Source organism: Petaurus breviceps, unplaced genomic scaffold (genome assembly GCF_028583685.1).
Source record: "Petaurus breviceps papuanus isolate PSGF00001 unplaced genomic scaffold, PetGlider_PUasm1.0 38, whole genome shotgun sequence".
NCBI lineage: Eukaryota > Metazoa > Chordata > Mammalia > Diprotodontia > Petauridae > Petaurus > Petaurus breviceps.
Genome location: NW_027186304.1, coordinates 82719606 through 82738973, shown reverse-complemented (window position 1 = coordinate 82738973; position 19368 = coordinate 82719606). Strand labels below are relative to the sequence as shown.

General features: G+C 35.1%; 1 protein-coding gene across 3 annotated transcripts in view; it reads left to right on the top strand.

Moving 5' to 3' along the window:
• Window positions 1-19368, top strand: part of EYA1 (EYA transcriptional coactivator and phosphatase 1) — a 345032-nt gene that overhangs the window by 260003 nt on the left and 65661 nt on the right. For all 3 annotated transcript variants that reach the window (XM_069100112.1, XM_069100110.1, XM_069100111.1), the window contains 2 exons: window positions 6594-6736; window positions 8177-8260. In XM_069100112.1, coding sequence (XP_068956213.1) covers window positions 6594-6736; window positions 8177-8260 — 227 coding nt within the window. The remainder of the gene's footprint in view (window positions 1-6593; window positions 6737-8176; window positions 8261-19368) is intronic.

The window sequence follows — 19368 nt, the reverse complement described above, 5'->3', positions numbered from 1 at the left end:
TCTCTTGGGATAGAGAGAGTTAGATCTATCATTTTCTTATTTAATTATGCCTAAATTATTAGTGTTATCTTCAATCCATATTTTCTTTGCAGAACTCTTTGTAAACCAAATTTGTGAGGGCGATTTATAAAAGGTTCTTAGCCCTTTTTGTGTGTTGTGGACCTCTTAGTCACTCTGGCAAGGCCTATAGACTTCCTAGGATAATGCTTTTTAAAAATTTGAAATGCTAAATTTCAATGATAAGTTAGTGAAAATAAAGTCATCATTTTCCTATCCAATTTCATGGACCCCCCCAAATCTCTTTACAGACCCCTTGTGGATCTATGTACCCCAGGTTAAGAACCCTGGTTTAATTAAAAATAGGGAATATAATGCATATAATCATTTAAACCAGGATGTATAAATTGAAGTATGTCACAAGTGAACAAGCAAGTGAGGGTGGCATTTTGAACATTTCCATTCCGTGGAACTCACTCCATTCTCTTAAGATGCCTTACATACTCACATCATACATAACATATGATCATTGAATGAGATTACCAGTGTTAATAATGTATATATTAAATATTATCACAGAATAATTTCTTTATCTTCTTAGATAAAAATAAATAGAAAAAGTTCCATCTCTTTTATTTAAGAATCTCAAAGGACCATCTTGAACATTCCATGGGTTGTATGCACGACACGTTAGAAATTACTGGTCAATGAAATTGAGTACCTTTCACAATTTGGTTTCAGCTTATATTCTTACCCTTATTTTATAATACTTCCCTCTGAAATATTCTAAATTTCAGTCAAAATTGACAGGGCCAGATTCCTCCTCCTAGCTCAGCCTGTTCCTCATGCCTAAAATGGACTTATCTCTTCAGAAGCTAATACCCACATAGCTAACTTGAGGGAGAGTTGTTAGAATGTGTCAGATGCTGTTCCCCATCTTCTCCATATTAAAGTAAAAGGGATAAGGTATTCCATTCTATATTCTGGAAGCAGGAGTTTATGCTGAGAAACCTCTGTTGGCAATAATAGTTCAATAACAGCATAATGAATACATCAAGCTGAAACTGAATGCCAGAAGTCATTCTTTCATCTTCTAGATGAGGAAATTAAGGCACATAGGCAAAATTACATATCCAAAGCCATACTTAGTAAGTGATGGAGGCAGGATAAGATCCAAGCCCTCTGACTTCAAATGCAATGTGCTTACCACAGTCTTCTCACCCATACTGTTAAAATCATTCTTACTCTTTAAAGCTCAGCTCAAGTGTTACCTCTTTTCTGAAGTCTCTTCCATCCTAAATGAAAATGTTTTCTCCTCCATTATGTTTTATGTTATTTTATGTAACACTTGTTTAAACACAGCTCTTATCACCCTCTACGATCTTATCAACCTCTACGAGCCATGAAAGCAGAGACTGGGTCATTTTGTTTGGTTTTGTTTTTTATCTTACATCCCCGACACCAAACACAGCAACTTGTATAAAGTAGTCATTGACTGTTTGTTCAATTTAATTGATTTATAAGAAAATGAATTAATCTGAGATGTGGTTAGAATGTTAGTTTAGTTTAGTGAAGATAAATGTGTGTGTGTGTGTATACTATAAGTTCAATATAAGAGCTGGAAGAGAGAAATATATTTTGAATAGCATGATTTTTTTCTCATGAGGATCAGTACATGTGGACACACAAATATACATAGTCTCTCCCTTTGTCTCTCTGTTTCTCTCTGTCTCAACGTTCATTCTTTAAGTAATTTTTTAAAATTTAGTTTTTTTAAATTACTATCCATTAAATTACTTATTTTTAGCCAAGTTCTTGTAAGATCCAGTTAGGTCATCATTGCATTTTCCTCATGATGTGAATGATAAAGGCTCTCTTGGAATAGAGAGAGTTAGATCTATCATTTTCTTATTTACTTGTGCCTAAATTATTAGTGTTATCTTCAATCCATGTTTTCTTTGCAGAACTCTTTGTAAACCAAATTTGTGAGGGTGATTTATAAAAGGTTCTTAGCCCTTTTTGTGTATTGTGGACCTCTTAGTCACTCTGGCAAAGTTACTATTACTATCCATGCAACTCATTAACAAGATACAAAATAATGCAAGCAGAAATTATTATTCACAATATTTAAACTGTGAAAAATATGACAGATGAATGTCTGTATTACTACATTGATTTCTTTTCACTTATATGATGTAGTCCCATCATTCAGTTATCTCAAGATGCCAGGTAAATATCTTCTCAAAAATTTCTTCCTTTCCTTTGAATAACAAAAATTAAAACATTTCTCTTTAAAAAAAAAAAAAGTCCTCTTCATTTTTTCCTTCCCCCCCCCCCCCACCTAGTGTCCGGATACCTTATTCACTCTCTCCTCAATCATGACAAGAAAATAAGCCATCACAGGTGACTCTTAATGGACTGGCAGTTAAACTATATTGAAGATTCTATAGCCTCTCTTAAAGATAAGGTAACAATATCTATAGTCTCAGTGGGAGAGACCTTTGAAGATACTGTTACATGTAATATAGTATTTAGTAGGAACGAGTAACATTGTGTAATGGTACAAATAAATTAAGGAAGGATTGAAGCTGGAGAGGTTTTCCTGAAGGTGGTATTTCTGTTCTGCTATTGAGGATGGAAGGAAAATGGTTGGAAAAAATCCTGGAAACTATTTCAGATATCTATAAAGACAGCCTGAGGGGAAAGAGCAATGTAAATATGAGAGAAAGGCCATTCTGACTGAAGAGGAAACATTTCCACAGAAGCAAGAAATTAAGTTAGGAATGAGAAGTCACTTGGTAGAGGACATTCAAGTCTGCGCAGGCATTTTATCTTGATTTGGAATCATTATTGTGTCTGGGAGAGGAAAGCAAAATAACTGAAGAAGTAACTGACAGATACCCTGAAGTGCCTTATGTACTTGTCTCCCCAAAGGTAGGAAGCAACCCTGTGTTCCATACCATTTTGTTTGGAGAAATTTGAGGGTAAAAGGTTTTGCTGTCTTTACATGGAAACAGGGAGGGTAAAAATATAATCTGCTTTCAGCTTGTATAAAGTTGTTGAATATCTTTTAAATATCCATTGTTATTCTGACTCTCTGACATGTGGATTGAGACTTTCAACATAAAACTTCAACAGAAAGACATCTATGTATTTAGACCTGCACTCAGCTTATGAACAGACTAGGAGAAGAGTGGCCTCTCTGTCCAGAGAACATGTGTTTCTTGAAGGGAGGGAAAAATTAACTATGTTATTATGACATATATCAGGTAGGGCATTGGATGAAGTAACTCTTAAGATTCCTTCCAACTCTAAAACTGTATAATTCTTTGACAATTTCTGTCACTATAAAAGCAAATAATTTGAGGCTGGAAAAGACCTTAGAGATGATCTCATACAGCTCTTCATTTTATATAGGAAGAAACTGAGAACTAAAAAAATTCAAGAGCTTGTTGAAGGGCACCCAGTGGCAACATCAGGCCCAGAGCTTCCTCTAGTGACGTTCTCTTTTCAGCATGCCATACTGACTTTGATGATTTGGGGAGAATAGGAAGGAGCAGGGTAGGGCGAGGTCAAGATCTGTGCTTTCACCAAGGGAGGGAATTCCTGGTGCAGAAACTGTCTCCACTGATTCAGCATAGCAGTTTGTATCTGATGTATATGATTTTAGAGAATCACTCCAAACAGTGAGATACTAATTGACTTGCTTATGGTAACACAGCTAGCCTGCATCATCAGAAGCAGGACCTGAAACAAAATCTTCCCAACTCCAAGACCAGCTCTCTACCTGTACTAACAACCACACTGTATTTCTTAATTTAACAAAAATGTTAACAAAAAAATTAATATTTTTTTGCTTCTTTCATTTTATCTTTGTGTATACAAAATCATAGGATCTTTATGTATCATATGTGTGTATATTGCTATTTTTGTAACAATGTTAACCATATTTTTAAAGGTGATAAAATAGTTTATTTAAAATTTAATTTTTAAATTAATTATTATTTAAAATAAACATTATTTAAAATTAATCAAAATTTAAAATTTAAACACCTGAGTTCCTAGAATTTAAAGCTAAAGTCTAAAGAGGGGTATTATTTCACTTTGATGCAATTCTGAGAAAAAAAAATAGGCGTAGACTCTGCATGATGTCCAGAGAGGAAAAAAAAGAAATGATTGTCTAAGACCTGTAGCAGCAAGCACCCCAAGCGTCCTCAGGGTTTGCAGCTACCACAGGTTCTTGGATCTGCTTTGCTAAAGGAAAGCAACTCAAAATGGGTTAACAAGCTTACTTTAATCAGTCAGACATATATCATTTACCTTGTTCAGGAGAAAAGGTCAGCACCCTGAACCTCAAAGTATACAGGCATAATTATCAAGACAGAAACATCAAGTAGACAGATTTCCAAACTGTCCAACCATTACATCCATACCCAGTCAACATCTGGGTTTCCACATCCTGGGTTTTTCAAAGCCGGGGGACTCTCAACAACGGCTTCCCAGAATTCAGATCAAATCACAGAACATTTCTCAAAGTGAGTCCCAAAACAAAGCTACACATCAGGGCTTATATAGCCTTCTCCTGGCTCAGAGAATGTAACAACCTTATTGACCCACTGGCCAATCAAAAAGTATCTACTGAAAAACAAGCCTCCCACCCCAGGCTCCAGGTGCACGTTAGCCTAGGGGCAGGGAAGATCTTTAAATCTGCATTTCCATTACAGACCACAGGAAAAAAATGTTTGCAGAAAGCTTAAAAAGAACTCAATAAGTGCTATACAATTTAGTTGAGCTAAGCAATAACTTTACTGAGGGAAGATAATTGCCATCTCTTATTAAATATTTGAAGGGTGTAAACTCTACCGATTAAAGAAAACATATATTTCAATGTCAAGATGTATAACAAGCAAGAAAAATTCTGAAGCAGAAAATTTCAGACAAATTTCAACATGATGGAAATGACTAAATCTTTAAAAATTGATTTCCGAAGATGATTGTTTGAAGCCCTATTTTTTTAAATATTTAATATTTTAAAATAACAGGAAAATGGACTGGAAGGCAGCATTCTACCTTCAAGAATCCTCACTTTCCTAAAGACAGTTGTTTTTGTCGATCTTGTTTCTGCTACCCTTCATTTTGTTTTAACTAACAAGGCTTGACTTTGTATGTGTGTGTGTGTGTGTGTGTGTGTGTGTGTGTGTGTGTGTGTGTGTGTGGTGAATGTAAGAAAAAGACTGAGAATGAAAACAAAAGAAAGCAAATTATATAATTAGAAAATTTAACGTTGTTGATATGATTGATTTGTACTTTGATTTGTATTGAGCATTTTTCAAATGTTGGTATAATAGAAAATATAGCAGAAATATGTGCTCATGTTTCTAATGTAAATCATGTTACCACACATACATATGTATAAAATTCAGGTTTATGGTCTTGTTTAAAGAAATAGTTTATAAATTTATTTTAATAAACATTAAATGATTATTTATAGCTTTATCCTTCAATAGAAGACCATACTTAAATACTCATTCCCCAATTTAAAAATATATTTTATTTCACTCAATATTACTCATTTATTTATTAATTAGAAGTAAATTATTAAGAGCTTGAAGCAAATATTTATTTTCATGCTAGTAGCGATCTTCTATAAGACCTAGTGTTTTGTGAAAGCTAATGTATTCTTTGAAAAAATATTGGGGAAGTGTATTATACAATATATTTTAAGAGTAGAAAACTAGTTTTGTATGAAGAGTTTCTTAATTTATTAGTGGTTTCATAAAACATATTCTCTCCAACTGAATAAGAATACTAGTAATTAATCCTAATGTGTTGTTTTTTAAATATTCAAGTAATTTCACGTAAGTAAAAAGCAGGGTGTCACAAATCTATGGAGAAAACACTTTGGATTTGTGTAAGGAAAGAGGGTATATATTATATTCTCTACCCTCATACATGAGAAGAACAGTCCTGCACTTAATACTCATCTCATATGACCTGAGTCATATATACCTGGTTGAGTGATTTCCCTGGACTGACAGTAGAGAGGCAATTCTATATACTATCATACTTCTACCTTCAACCTAGAGTCTAATTTTCTGTTTATCATTTTCCATGAACCAAAAAGTCTTCTCTGGACTGTTAGGCAACTGGAAGAACAACTATTATGACAGATTAATCCTTTTCTTGACTTAGGAACTATTCATTTAGTTACCTTTGGAGAATTTGAGAGGGAACTGACAAAGTATTTTTGCTACTCTATGACTTTGAACATGCATTGTTGTATCACAGAACCACAGGTGGGAAAAATGAAATATATTAAGGTAGAATACAGCTTATTTTGTTGAATTTCAAATTAAGATAGTGTAGTCTGATCACACTGGTGTTAATGGTTTTTGTTCTTTAAAAAAATCTATGATCCTATCTCACATTTTTGCAAAGCAATTGCCTTCTAAAAAAAACTTTACCTCTATCATTAGAAGTTAATCCAGAATTGAAGTTAAATGAAGTGTAAATAGCTATTAAAATTTCCCTTTGAATTAAAACAACTGCTACCATAGAATTAAAACTAAAAGATGAAAGTCATTTGTGTATTTCAGCAGAGTACAGTACAATCCACAGTCCTTCAACACCTATTAAAGATTCAGATTCAGATCGATTGCGCCGTGGTTCAGATGGGAAATCACGTGGGAGGGGCCGAAGAAACAATAACCCTTCACCACCACCAGATTCTGACCTTGAGGTATGTTATGTGCCTGAGCCCAAAAGAAACAGCTAGATGGTGGTACTGGGTGTATTTGCATAGGTAAACCACAGAATAATTTTTACTGCTATATCTCTCAGAGAAATTATATAGCAAAGCAATTGTCTTCTTGATATTTTATTTTCCCCCAGAGTATGATGGCAAATTCTTTAATGCTTGCTTAAAAAGCCAATATTATTCATTAAATTTCATATTTCCCCTAACTTCCTATTAAACAGCATGAATTCTGGAAATTAGCACAATGCCATCAAAAATAATGTTACAGATTCTTTATACAAAGAGTAGAGGATAGTTCTATATTAAGGCAGACCATTAGCATGTTTATTTAAAAAGTAGAAGACCTTAAAAGAGAAGGAGATTTCATAGCTCTGAGTCTACTACTATAAAATATTTATTGCTTGCCAAACTAAAGTCCAATGGAAAGCATTTTAGTCTACTAGTCTTTTTATATGGTGGTAGTGGTGATTGGGGTCAGGGGTTGGGGATGCGAGGGACAAGGAGAGGATCATTTGAAAGCACTATATTCCATGGGGTCATCTTCATTATTATTACAGTTCCTATCACCAAATTCAACCTTGGTATATAGGTAATGAGACAGGATTTATGTAATTTTTTAAAATTTGTCTAAATAATTTACCAATAACTCCAACTTTGAAGGCTTTAAAATCCAATGAGAGCACATTGTTATTTCTAGTTAGCAACCCTTATATCATTCTAGGTAAGGATCTGCTATAAAAAGAGGCTCTTCAAGTTATGTAGCTACTTTGCTTTTAAAAAAAAAGGGAGGGGGAATTGGATGCTAACTTATCTCTTTCCAATACATATGTATGCCTTTTTGGAGGGAGGAAGGCAGGGCAATTGGGGTTAAGTGACTTGCCCAAGGTCACACAGCTAGTAAGTGTTAAGTATCTGAGGCCAAATTTGAACTCAGGTCCTCCTGACTCCAGGGCTGGTGCTCTATTCACTGTGCCACCTAGCTGCCCCATATACATATTTTAATGAGGAGAAATATGAGAAACAAAAGAGAAACTGATGGTCTACTTTTTAATCAAATGCTGTCTTTTATTGGAACAAAGGATGGAGTAATCCTTCCTCTTTGTTACAGAACTAAGATTGAGATTGTGCCCATTCAACAGATGCACAAATAAATAATTGTATACATATTGCTGTCTAGCACTCTCCCCTATATATAAATTTTCATTACTAATACAATTTTTAGCTTTTTGGTCATTTAGTTTAGTAGGACTAATGGGCATCTAGAAGGTATATCTGACACAGCTTGATTTCTCTGTAAGAATACTGAAAAAATATTTTAAGTATATCAGACATTTAAATATAACTTTTCATATCAATGTTAATTTGAGTCATACATTTCTGTAATTGGTACACAAACACATTGATTTGCTTTTATTTTTCCAGAGGGTATTCATCTGGGATTTGGATGAGACAATCATCGTTTTCCATTCCTTGCTTACTGGGTCCTATGCTAACAGATATGGAAGGGTGAGTATTAAGAAATAAATGTGCCAATTTGTAACTAATTTGAATTGAGGATTAATCTTGAGATTCAAGTGACAAAATTAGCTACAGATAATAATTTAAGACAAGGTCTGGGGATTTTTCATTGGGATAGGTATGTATCAGTGGTTTCAAAAACATTTATCACAATGGAAGCATTTTTTAGAGAAGCTATACAAAATCTCTGAGTTTATTTTAAGAGAAAATCTTTCCTTTCTTTAAACCGAATTTTTCCAGGGGATTAGAACCAAGAAAGTAATCCTGGGTCTGATACTGAATGAATTACTATAGCATTGGGTACCTACTGTCCACAAGCTTCCATCTCTTGATCCATAAAGTGGTAATATTTAAGAAATGTCATGATTTTTGTGTAATCTGGAAGTGAGAGCATCTATTCCTAAAAAATCAGAAAAATAAACACTTAAAAATATGTCTTCTTTCAAAGCTTTTTTGTCCAGGAAAGACAACCCCTCACCCCAATCTTGCTGTTTTATTTAGTGACAAGTTAGAAGTTAGGGTAAGTGGTCCACATGAACTTTTTCCTCACTAAGCCCAAATGTTTAAGGAAAACTAATCTAGAATATCAAGGAAGATGTTTTCCCCATATTTTTTATGATTTAAAATGTGCATATCTTGCTGTTAACTTTATCACCATATTTTATTTTGTACTACAGGGTTGTTAACTTATTGGATCTTCATACTGTACTCTTTTGTATGTTTTGGATAGAAGTAGAAGGCTAAGAGAGTTCTGACATATTCTTGAGGTTACTGATCATAGCTTGAAATATGTCATAAGCTTGTGATGTGTTCAGTTCTTCAGAAAATCTTAAGAGTTGGCAAGACTTGTAAGTGGGCTTCTGTTCAATAAGCCTAGAATAAACATGACATGGAAAAAAAAACTTTTTTCTCTAAAAGACCCTTCCAGGAGTTAATAAAGGGCACTCTGACCTGACCTAGAAGCTAAATGACTTATTAGGATTCCCTTCTTCCTCTCAGTGATTTGGGAGGTCTTGGAAAAGGGCTCAGGTGGCTTAGGAGCAAGCCTGATTGAACTGATCTTGGATTTACTAAATATGTGGTTGTACTTTACTATGTATGTTATAAGGAAATGAATGCTTGGACAATGGAGTAGTAGTTCTGTCTCTATAGGAACCAGTTACTTGAGAGCTAGCTTAGTCACAGTGGGTTAGGTGATTGAATGAGAAGGCCATTCAGTAAGTTGATACTGGATCTCATTGATATAATACAAAATTAGGGCATGTTACAGCAATATGAACTCCCCCCTCCAAAAAAAAAAAAAGTTTGAGAATGTCTCTCCTTCAATGTAATCCTATCTGTGGGAAGAACACATAATGGGTATTATAAGGAAATGTTGTTTTATAACAAAGGTGATGGGAACAAAGAGAAAGAATGTTGTATAGAGAACAACACGTAGGGAGAAGAAAAATCACAGCATCTTATGAGAAGAATGAAGGGCATAAGTGTTGCTGTTCATCTGTCTTTCATAGTTACTAAGGTACATGCCAATTTACAAAATTAAAAGCATCCTCTTTTCTTCTGGTTGACACTGGTAATACCTATCAAGAATACAAACAATGTAAATATCGAAATACACATCAAAAAAGTAATTATTAGGCAATTTGGCATTAGGTCAATATTTCTATGCAGGATCATACTGGTATTGCCACATCATTCTCAGATCGTGTAGGACTTGTGGTGCTTCAGGGAGAACTAACTAGGACATCTTTGAGAACTTTGTTTTTATACTTCATTAACACATAACATGAAATTTGGAAGTCAATGAAAACTTGGAGATCATGAAATCCAACTTCCATTATTAAAGAAAATGTGGCACAAAAAATTTATAACACTAAATGAGCATTATGATTTTCTTCTGGTTAAAAAGGTCATATCAATTGCTATCTATCAGGTTTTAAGGACAACCACTAGTAACTTTGTAATCATTCAAGGAAGACAAGGAATAATGAAATTATTGCATAGACCTAAATGTCACAGGGGCATGGCCAGGCCCGCATCCACAACTACCATTTAGCTGCACCCAACCTGAGTAGCGTGTACTAATTGGGGATTATGGAACAAAGGCAGCCCAAGATATAAGCCTCTTTGAATGTTGCTACCAGACATTGTTCACAGATATAGAAATTCCTCATGTCATCTGCTAGTAATTACCAAACAAATACGTCACAATGGAATTTCCTCTAATAGATGTCTAGTAATGTGTCTAGTAATTTAGGAAATGTCTACCTTCTGTAATATGTGTATATACGTGTGTGTACCTGTGTATCCAAAGCATGTAAATTTAAGAAACACTTATTTCTCTGTTGATCAGATCTCCAAAGGGTATAGAAGTTTAGATTTGCTTTGTTTTATTCTTAAAGGCAGGAGCAAGGATCAATGACTAGAAGTTTCAAAGAGGTAAAATTTAGGCTTGATGTCAGGAAAAATTCCAATAATTAGAGCAGTCCAAAAGTAGAAAATATTGTCTTGGTAAGTGATACAATAGGTTTCCCCTCATTAAAGGCTTTTAAGAGGTTGAATAACCAACTGTTATAATAGAGATAGTTTTGAATTAGATGACCACTGAGGTGCCTTACAATATTAGAGTTCTAAGATTCTGGGACTTAGTCTTCTTCTATAATACTGTTGGTAGAGAAATTGAATGTAACAGTTCAACTAATTCACTAAAATAGTCTAGTTAAGGCTACTGATTAGAGTATTAACTATTAAACTCCTAAAAATAGTGCAAAGCACCAAAAATCCACAAAACTCTAGAGCATTTCAGCTTACCTCTCTGCACATAAAGGATACCCAGTATTCTGTGTAACCAGAGGTGGTGCTTTAGTAACTAGGTGCCCAAAGCTTGCGTTGACTTTTAGGTTATCTAATTAATTTACCAAACTGATCTCCTTAGCGGATCAAACTTATGGCTATGTAGGAGTTAAAACAAAAGTAGTTGTTGTATTATTTCATACATGTCTGACTCTTCATGACCCCATTTGGTGTTTTCTTCACAAAGATACTGGAGGGGTTTGCCATTTCTTTCTCCAGCTCCTTTTACAAATAAGGAAATTGAGGCAAACAGGGCTATGTGGCTTACCCAGTGTCGCACAACTAGTAAGCTTCATATTTGAATTTAGGAAGATGAGTCTCCCTGACTGCAGGCCCAGCACTCTATCCAATGCACCACATAACTGTTATTGTATTGTAGCTAATACAATGTAACATCTGCCCAATATGACTTTAATAGGAACTTTTCTATGGGGCGCCTACTCTATATGTAGTAATACTCCGAGTGTTTCCCTCAGTTTGGCTCCCAATCTGTTCCTGTTTCTGTATCTTCTATCTTTAAGTCTTCTGACTGTTTCCACATCTCCATTATTTATCCCAACATTTTTCTAACCCAGAAACAAAGGTATTTGGACTTTAGCATTGACTCTGGTGCTTCTAAATGAACAGTAGGAGACTTGTAGAGTATACATTTTTTCTGGTGGCAACATGAATAAATAAACCATTACCTTAATTACAAGATAGCATTGAAAAATCACAGATTTAGAATGATCTGAAGGATTTTTGTCATTGCTGGTTGTGCTTGTACTTACCTGATTTCTTTTTGTTCCCTTCACTACAATATAGCTAAATTTTTAAATGGACTTAATTAAGAAAATAGAGCCACAAAACATTGAAATGATGTAATAAAGTATAACTTTTAGGCAAGATAAGGCAGTCCATAAGTTAACCAGTAAATTTACAGAGCAGCTAGGTGGTGACTGAATAACAAGGAACCATATCAGTCAAGGTCTATTTTCCTCCTATTTAATGCTGAAATTTGAAACTCTATATGTGTGTATGTATGTACATGTATATGTATGTATAAATATGTCTACATATATATGTGTGTACAAATATTCTTTCCCCTAGAAAATGTGAATAGCTGTGATTTCTGCTAAATCACTCTCCGTGACTTGCTATAGGAATTGACCTTCAATATCAAAGCTGAAGGGGACATATGTGACATCACTTAAGAGGGCTGTTGAACAACATGAAAATGATTGACTGTTACATAGGTGATACCTAAGAATTTGCATTCAAGTACGTATATGTGATAGCTAAAGAAAAGTTTTTTTTTTAAATGCAACCCCTCCTATTCTGTTTCTTCCCTGCTGATATTCCTACCCTCTAAACCAGACTTCCATAAATCATGCCCAGGAGAATCTAAGGCACTCAGCTCTGAACTCCCTGGGACAGTATATCCTGATCTTCACCCCAGTCATTTTCTGCCTTACTGCTGTTGCTCCATTCTCCAGACTAGATCTCCAGGGACCATTCCAGGGAAGGAGCTGAGACACTCAGATTTGAACACCCTGGGACCATTTCTACTCATCTTCATCCCAACTATTTTTATCCCTGTGCAGATCCCATTCTTTCCTCTGCTCTATCAAATCAATACTACCATTTCTTCTGGAAAGAACATGGCATTTGATGACCTTTATTGTTCTACTTACTATCCCTGTGCCTTCTCAGAATAAAATTCCCTTACCTGGTCACCATTCCTCTCACATATTTTTTATTCCTGCTCTTAGAATGTAACCTCCTGGAGAGCAGGACTTTAGGGTTCTTAATGTGTGTGTATATATATATTTACACATGCATACATACATACATACACACATACATATACATATGCAGATAGACATACACATGCATATATATTCATATACACACATACATATCCTAGGAGAACAATGATCTAGTTTTGTTTTCATTTTTGTGCTCCAGGGATCCTAGGAAGGCACAGTTTGGTGTATGGATCTCCTGAAATTTGTCCAGTCAAACAATCGACATTTATTAAGTGCCTGGTATGTTCCAGGGATTGTGCTAACCACTACGGATACAAAAAGAGGCCAGACTACAATCTGTGCCCTTGAGGTATCCCCAAACAACCTGCATATTTAGGAGTTCCCTAGATGTTCACTGCTATTTCATAAAAGATTCCATAAGTGTAGGAATACAGAGGCTAGCACAGATCCTTAAACATTTCTATTTGGACTGAACCTGTGATTTCCCTGGATTAGGGAACTCCCAATGAGGAAACTCTCCCTACCAATGCAAATCATGCTTCCTTTTAGTGTTAGAGAGTTGCCTAAGGCACTGAGGGGTTTAGTGACCTAATCCGGGTCACACAGTGAGTGTGTAGCAGAGGAAGGAGCTGAATTCAGGTTTTTGTGACTCCAAGGCCTATTTTCTATTCACTCTTACTCATTGACCTCTGACAAAGAGCAGTTGCTTAATAAAAGTTTGTTAAATTGAATTAATAGAATAGCCATTCATACACCAATACCAACAGCATCAGAATCTTTTAGTCAGATTAGTAAACTTAATTTGAGTTACAGGTGCCTTGCTGGTTATAGTCTTCAGTCAGTTAGCTACACAGTGAGAAAGTATTTGGTGTTTAACCATTTTTATTCCTTCTTGAAGCTGGCTCTTATACTGACAGCAAAAGGTAAACGGCAAAGGGCTGTTGGGTTTAGAAGATAGAGGAAGTTTGATTCTTGCCATATATTTTAGAATTTACTGCTTCACCAAGACATCAGTCAGGTATTTATTGAGCAATGATGGATTTGAACTGTGCCTGTAAGGAATAATAAGGATTATAACTGTCATTTCTGTAATGTTTTAAAGTTTGTCACCTTCTCTGCGAAATATAAGAGTTGCTGCAATTATCTACATTTTGCTTATGAGGTAACTAAAGGTGACAAATTAAATAAATTTCCCTGGGATCCAGAGCTATTGAGAAATCAAGGAAGGATTCAAACTTAGGTCTTATTGTCTTCAAGGCTGGTATTCTTTCTAGTTTACTATGCTTTTCAAAATATAAAGAAATAGAAAGGAAGAATTTTCTCAAAGAACTTGAAATCCATTTATAGATTTCATATATATGTGAAAAAGTTAGCTTATGTTACCGAGAAGCAGCATGACATAGTAGGATCCTGGCCTAAAAGCCAGGAAGACCTGAATTGAAGTTCCACCTCTGTCCTCGGGCTGTGTGACTATGGGTAAGTCATTTACTTCTTGGTGATATAGGCAGCTCCCCAAGACTAGAAATTGAAGAAAAGATGCTGGACTACTTTGATAGAGCTTCCTCTCTATCCCCTAACAATATATGTGACAAATAGTGATTCAAACAAGTGATGTAAGTTGTTATAAGCATAAGTGGACTGGAAGAACCAGGAAAGGTTCACAGGAGATGGAAGGAAAAAAAGAAGGTTCAGATGGACTAAGGTGTAAATGAATGTGGGTGGTTGGGAAAGGGAAAGAGATATGCATTTATGTGTATGACCAAAAAAGTAGAATATGTATGAACAAAAGTAGAGTCATGATTCTTCAGAGATGGTTACAATTCGGATAAATACAGGACATCCTCAGCTAGTGGAACATCATTAGAAAAGCTGGGGATGCATAAACCTTATTAAGTAGACAGTAAGGAGAGATCATCAGGAGAAGAGTCATGGGAGATGAAGTTTGAAAGGTAATTTCTGTGGAATAGTTTGAATGCCAAGATTTTCTTATGAAGTGCAGGTGCAAGGTACTATTGGGTTATATATATATATATATCCTCTATTTTCTGAAGGTTTTTTGACAAAGGGAAGTCTACAGCATAGGTGGAGGTGAAGGGGGAGAGGGGCAATCTGATGACAAAGACTGGAAGATGACAGGGAGCTACTGTGGTCATCCTGATATGAAATAATAAAGGGTGGAAGTAGGATGATAGCAGGTGGAAATGAAAAGAAAGGGGCGTGATGAAGAATTGAAAGCACTTAATTACTGATTGTATATAAGAAAATATTCAACCCTCTCTCTGCTTTATCCAGTCTGGTTTTGATCTGGTTTTTCCTAGCTCCCCTCTATCTTGGTTTCTGTCAGTTCCCTCTCTGTCTTTGTACTGTATGGTTACCCAGTACCTGAAATCCAACTTACAAGTAAGTTTAGAATGCCAAATTTCTTTCTGTGCTTATCTTTTGATGTTAAAGAGAATGTCCTAAGTAAAGAAAACGAAGTATTAAAAGGCATCACTTAACTCAGTAGGAAAAATGCCCTGATTCTTACTTTCCTTACTTAGGACATTTCACTAGTCTGACATTCAGGTATTAGTTGTAATAGAAATGCAAAGATAAAAAACATTAACAGTGTTTTGATTTGCATAAAGAAATAACAAACAAGAATCTGCCTATTATTCCATTATGATGCTATCTTAATTGAGATTGACAAATTACTCTTCAGTAAGCATGATATTTGAAATTTGTTACTGGTTTATGAGACTATAAACTCTAGGAGGACAAGGACGAGGACCTGGTGCCTATATTTCTACCTACCTGCTGAGAGTTATGACTTCTGTAGAATGTAAACTATTGCCTCACTATCTCACCCCATTTTCCCAAGGCCCAACTGATGGTTATCTTGAAATGCAATTCAACAAAAACATTTTAAGTACTTTCAATGTGCAAAGAGAGCATATACTCATCAGGTTCAACATGGTCCATGGTGGGGTTGCCATAACATTTATAACACCATTTTTTTTTTTAGAATGACTTTCAGCATAAAATATTTCTTTATATCTCATATAAGGGAAGAAATTTCTGAAGCTTATCCCTAATCCTTCCATTGTTAGCTGTCAAACTGTGTGGAAAATAAGCAAGTCAGGTCCCCACAGTGCCCTTTCCTGTTTTTCAGCTTCTTTTTTTCAAAAAACAAAGACATGGAGAGGGTAGATCTTTAAGATGTCATTCAGGCAGTGTTTGTGGCTGTAATATCAGCATTCGAAACAAGGAATTGTTTAGGGGTTTCAGCACAGGTATTTCTTCTTTCAGTTGACCTGTACCTCCCTCAAAGGTTTGCACCTGATTTGAGCACACTTTATAAGATATTCACATTGAACTGCAAATCCTAATAAACATGCCCTCATTGTTAACTCTGCTCCGCTGTGGTACCATTACCATGCTCAGTAATTACTTGGCAGTTGGTGGCTTTAAATTGCAAAGAAAGGCTCAATGTAATGTATTTTATGGGCCTTATCTTTGATCCCACACATGCAAAACCAGCACTACACCCAGTACTCTAGCCAGGAGCCTAATTACATTTTAAAGAAAAATTGATAATAAGATATCCTTAGACAAAGACTAAACTCTAAAAAAATGAAATATTTAGATTTTTTTTTATTTAACAGTACAAGATAGAAATTTCATGGATTGTATTTTCTTTAAATTACCCTAATGGAGCATATCTTCAAGAGAGATAAGAAGCAATTGTTTGCATATTAACCTTTTTCAAATTGCTATCTATTTAAAAAAATTTTACTAAAATAAATTTTCTTCCAGTAAGATTTAATTCCAGTATTACCTGTACTTTACGTGGCCTCAGTACTATTCTGAAATACTATTAGTTTGTTGGGGCTGCTAGGTGGTGCAGTGAGTAAAGGGCCGGCCCTTGAGTCAGGAGTACCTGAGTATGAGTCCAGCCTCAGACACTTAACACACACACACACACACACACACACAACTAGCTGTGCAACCTTGGGCAAGTTACCTAACCCCAATTGCCCTCCAAAAAGCAAAAATAAATAAATACTATTAGTTTGCTAGAATTGAAACTATTATATTGACATAATTATAATTTTTCTGTATCTCAGCTTCTATGCTCTTAAATCTACAAGGTCATAGTCATTTTTGTTAGCTTTTGTTTTGAATTTTTTTTTGTAAGCAAAGGAACAAAGAAAAAGAAAAAAGTTTAGATGGACTAAGGGTATAAATGAATGTAGCTGCATAGGGAAGGGGAAGGGATATGGATTTAAGTGCATGAATAAAAATAGAACCATAATAATATGGTTTTCTTAAAATTATTAATTATAAATTAATTAATTAAATTTAAATTAAATAAATTTAAAATATTAAAAAATATTAAAGTTATTCTAAAATTTTTAAAATAATTGCTTAAGGGGATGGCTAGGTGGCACAGTGAATAGAGCACCGACCCTGGAGTCAGGAGGACCTGAGTTCAAATTTGGCTTCAGACACTTAACACTTACTAGCCATGTCCTTGGGCAAGTTGCTTAAACCCAATTGCCCTCCAAAAAGGAAAAATATTCCTTAAAATGCTTTATTGATTTACTTATTTACATAAAATGATTTGCTGATAACTTTTTCTTAATCTATGAGTCTTAAGATTCTCTTCCATGTCTAGAACTCTCTCCTTCCTCATCTCTGCCTCCCTCCAATTCTCAGCTAAAGTTGTACCTTCTGAAACAAGCCTTTTTTAGACCTCCTTAATCCTCTAAGATTAAGTCAATTTATCCTGTATCTATCTTTTTTGTACATAGTTGGTCACATGTTGGCTCCTCCTTTAGACTTTAGTTCCTTGAGAACAGGGACTGATTTTTATGTTGTTTAGGTTTTTTTAGATTATTTTTTCTTTCTTTGCATCTGGATAAGCAGGCACTTAATAGATGCTCATTGTCTGACTTGACTGATCTACTAAATTGCTTCTCTACACTCCTGATTTTTGAAACAAAGTTTTTAAAGAACTGTTAACCATAAATGCTTAAAGGGCAGTATTAACCATAAAGTTCTGTATTGATGTAGGCTATTGTTTTTAAGACATAAAGAGAAAGGACCTGAGACTTTGGCATTTATTTTTTATTTTATGTATGAACTATTCTTATGTGAAAATTGGCTTTGTCATTGACTCTCTTGACTGCACATAATCTGAATGCGATACTTAGTTTTGCTAAGTATTTTTCTAATTCAATTTTAGCTAATTCATTGCTAATTCAATACTAACAAGTTTAGAAAGTGCCCTATTAAAATTCTTAAAAGTGAACATATTTAGTTCTTAAAATTGGAGAGAATGGTTCTTTGTTTTTACATTGAAAAATAATTTTGTTCACATTCTCCAAACTTCATAAAAGTTAAGAAGTTTTTTCTTTAAATTTTCCACAGCATTCATTTTGGATACATAAAGAGCCACAGACAGTTTGAATCAAAAGTAGGCTTCTAGAGAAAGCAACTGAAATTGGATTTAAAAAAAAAATAAACCCTGCAACCATGAATTTTGTCACAGTTACTATGGGATGTAGCTATAAGTACATATTATGTGTATATAACATAATGTGTGTTTATATTTATTATATGAGTATGTATGCAACATATATTATAACTTAAAATTAGATATGCATACTATACAAGAATGTGTCTATGATTTTATAGTGTGGAGAATTACTGGTGTGGGGCAACTTACTCAATCAACAATCTACATATTAATCTATGTCTTAGTACATAAATCCTAGGCAGTCAAGCTAACATTTATTAATTACCTACTATGTTCCAGGCACTGAGCTAAGTACTAAAGACACAAAGGTAAAAAGTAGTTTCTGCCCACAACGAACTCACAATCTAATGAGGAAAGGTAATACATTTTTTAAAAAAGCTGAAAAGAGAGGGTACCCTGTGGACACAAGGCATGATTCAGTCCTGAAGCTTGGCTGGTGCCCTTGGCCCCCTTCTTAAGTAGCAGATGCTGAAGGAGGAGGTCTCCCATGTTCACGCTCTCCACTTTTTCCAAACAGAGAGAGGGAGGGCCTCTGGGGAAGAGTATACTGAGGAGAGCTGAGTTTCAGACTTGATTCCATCTTACAGGAAAATGAATTTCTGGAAATGATGAAGTCTAAGAGAAGGAGCCAGGTACATATGAGGTACCAAGAGGTTTAGAGGTTTAATTACCCAGAGTAATGCAGCAGATACTATATATAGGAAGAGGAATTTGAACCCAGGTCTTTCTGGGCAGGTATTTTTTTTAATCTGACATTTTCTGGACACCAAACTCATATTTCATATACTACACCTCATAGCCTTTATACATACACACACACAGAGGAGAAAGGGAAAGGGGGAGCGGGGAGAGAGAGGTGAAGAGAAAGAGAGAGAGAGGGGGAGAGGGAGAGAAAGAGGGAGAAAGAGAGGGGGGAGAAGGGGAAAAGGAGAGAGGGGGTGAGAGAGAGAGAGAGAGAGAGAGAGAGAGAGAGA